Source organism: Myotis davidii, unplaced genomic scaffold, assembly GCF_000327345.1.
Source record: "Myotis davidii unplaced genomic scaffold, ASM32734v1 scaffold43, whole genome shotgun sequence".
NCBI lineage: Eukaryota > Metazoa > Chordata > Mammalia > Chiroptera > Vespertilionidae > Myotis > Myotis davidii.
In genome coordinates this window covers 2,496,229-2,497,545 of record NW_006294590.1, presented here as the reverse complement: position 1 = coordinate 2,497,545, position 1,317 = coordinate 2,496,229, and the positions used below count along the sequence as shown (strand labels likewise).

Sequence of the window (1,317 nt, the reverse complement as noted above, 5' to 3'; positions counted from 1 at the left end):
TGGGTCTCTCACACTCTTCTCTCACCTGTCACCTTCCCAGTGCCGGCCAGTCGCAGCGAGTACCATCGGATCCAACACCAGCTGGAGTCGGAGAAGTTCCCTGCCTTGACCCCTGACGGCCCCGCCCGGGCCTTTCACGAGCTGTCCCGCGAGGAACAGGCGAAATATGAGAAGAGGAGGCTGGCAGGTGAGGGGCCTGCACAACGTTGGGGCCGTCGTGGGGCTGTGTTGGTGCGGCACGGCCTCCGGTCAGTTAGACCGGTCGTTGAAGCCTCAGTGACCCAGCCTCTCCTGTGGGTTCCCGTTCCTTGTTTCCCTGCGTTGCTCAGGGCTCAGCTCCTTCCTGTGGTCTCGGCGTGTTTGGTCCACTCACATGGGGGCTGCCTTTCTTTGATGTTATAAACTAGCTGCAGAGAAAGCTGCATTGGTTGGCTTCCATGGCATCCTGGCTCCCTTTGTCTCCCACGTGGAGCCTCAGTGCCCCCTCCCATTGTGCCTCAGATTACTGCCGGAAGGCGTACAAGAAGATCCACGTGACCAAGGTGGAGGAGCGCCTCACCACCATCTGCCAACGGGAGAACTCCTTCTATGTGGACACGGTGCGCGCCTTCCGGGACAGGCGCTACGAGTTCAAAGGTCTCCACAAGGTGGGCCTCCTTTTCTCAGATGCTGGGCCTTGCCGGGTGCTGCCGGACAGTCGTGGGTGAGCAAACACATCCTCAAGTGCCTGCTGTTGGTGCTCTGCCTGTCAGGGTGTCCGAGTTCTATTGTCTGAGAATCCCTATAACACAGCTTGTCAGCTGCATCAGGTAAGTGAATGGAATCATGGGAGCCCCTGGATCTCTGGCCACGCGAAGCCCTGCCTCTGTTGCTGCTCTTCAGACGTGCACCCGTTCGCTGCCCCAGGTCCTCCTGCCAGGCCCTGGGCTCTGTCCGAGGAGGTGAAGTTGCCCCCGAGGCTAAGGTGTCCAACGGGTTGTTGCTGTGATGGAGTATTTCCTCCTGGTCCTGAGCTCACAAGAGATAAAAATGGAGCCTGGCGCGTGTCTCTGAGTTCAGAAGCCCTTTCAGGACGCCAGCCTTACACGGGGCGGTTCTAGGTTAAAGGTGAATCAGGACACGTGAGAACTGAGCGTGTGGTTCTGGCCTGGCTCCTGGGTTGGGGTTGTGCAGACCCCGTAGGGGACACGTCCATGTTGTGTCCGTGGTAAGTTTCCTCGGGGTGGGAACAGCATTACGGTTACGCAGGAGCTTGTCCTTGTCGCTAGAAAGTGTGTTGACACGTTTAGTACCTTCATTGTCAGTGACGAGAGAGAG

At 58.3% G+C, this 1,317-nt stretch overlaps 1 protein-coding gene across 1 annotated transcript in view; it reads left to right on the top strand.

The window, feature by feature from the left end:
• POLE (polymerase (DNA directed), epsilon, catalytic subunit) overlaps positions 1–1,317 on the top strand; it is a 26,492-nt gene that overhangs the window by 7,026 nt on the left and 18,149 nt on the right. Inside the window, exons 18-19 of the mRNA XM_006768759.2 lie at positions 41–187; positions 502–647. Of these exons, the coding sequence (XP_006768822.1) occupies positions 41–187; positions 502–647 (293 nt within the window). The remainder of the gene's footprint in view (positions 1–40; positions 188–501; positions 648–1,317) is intronic.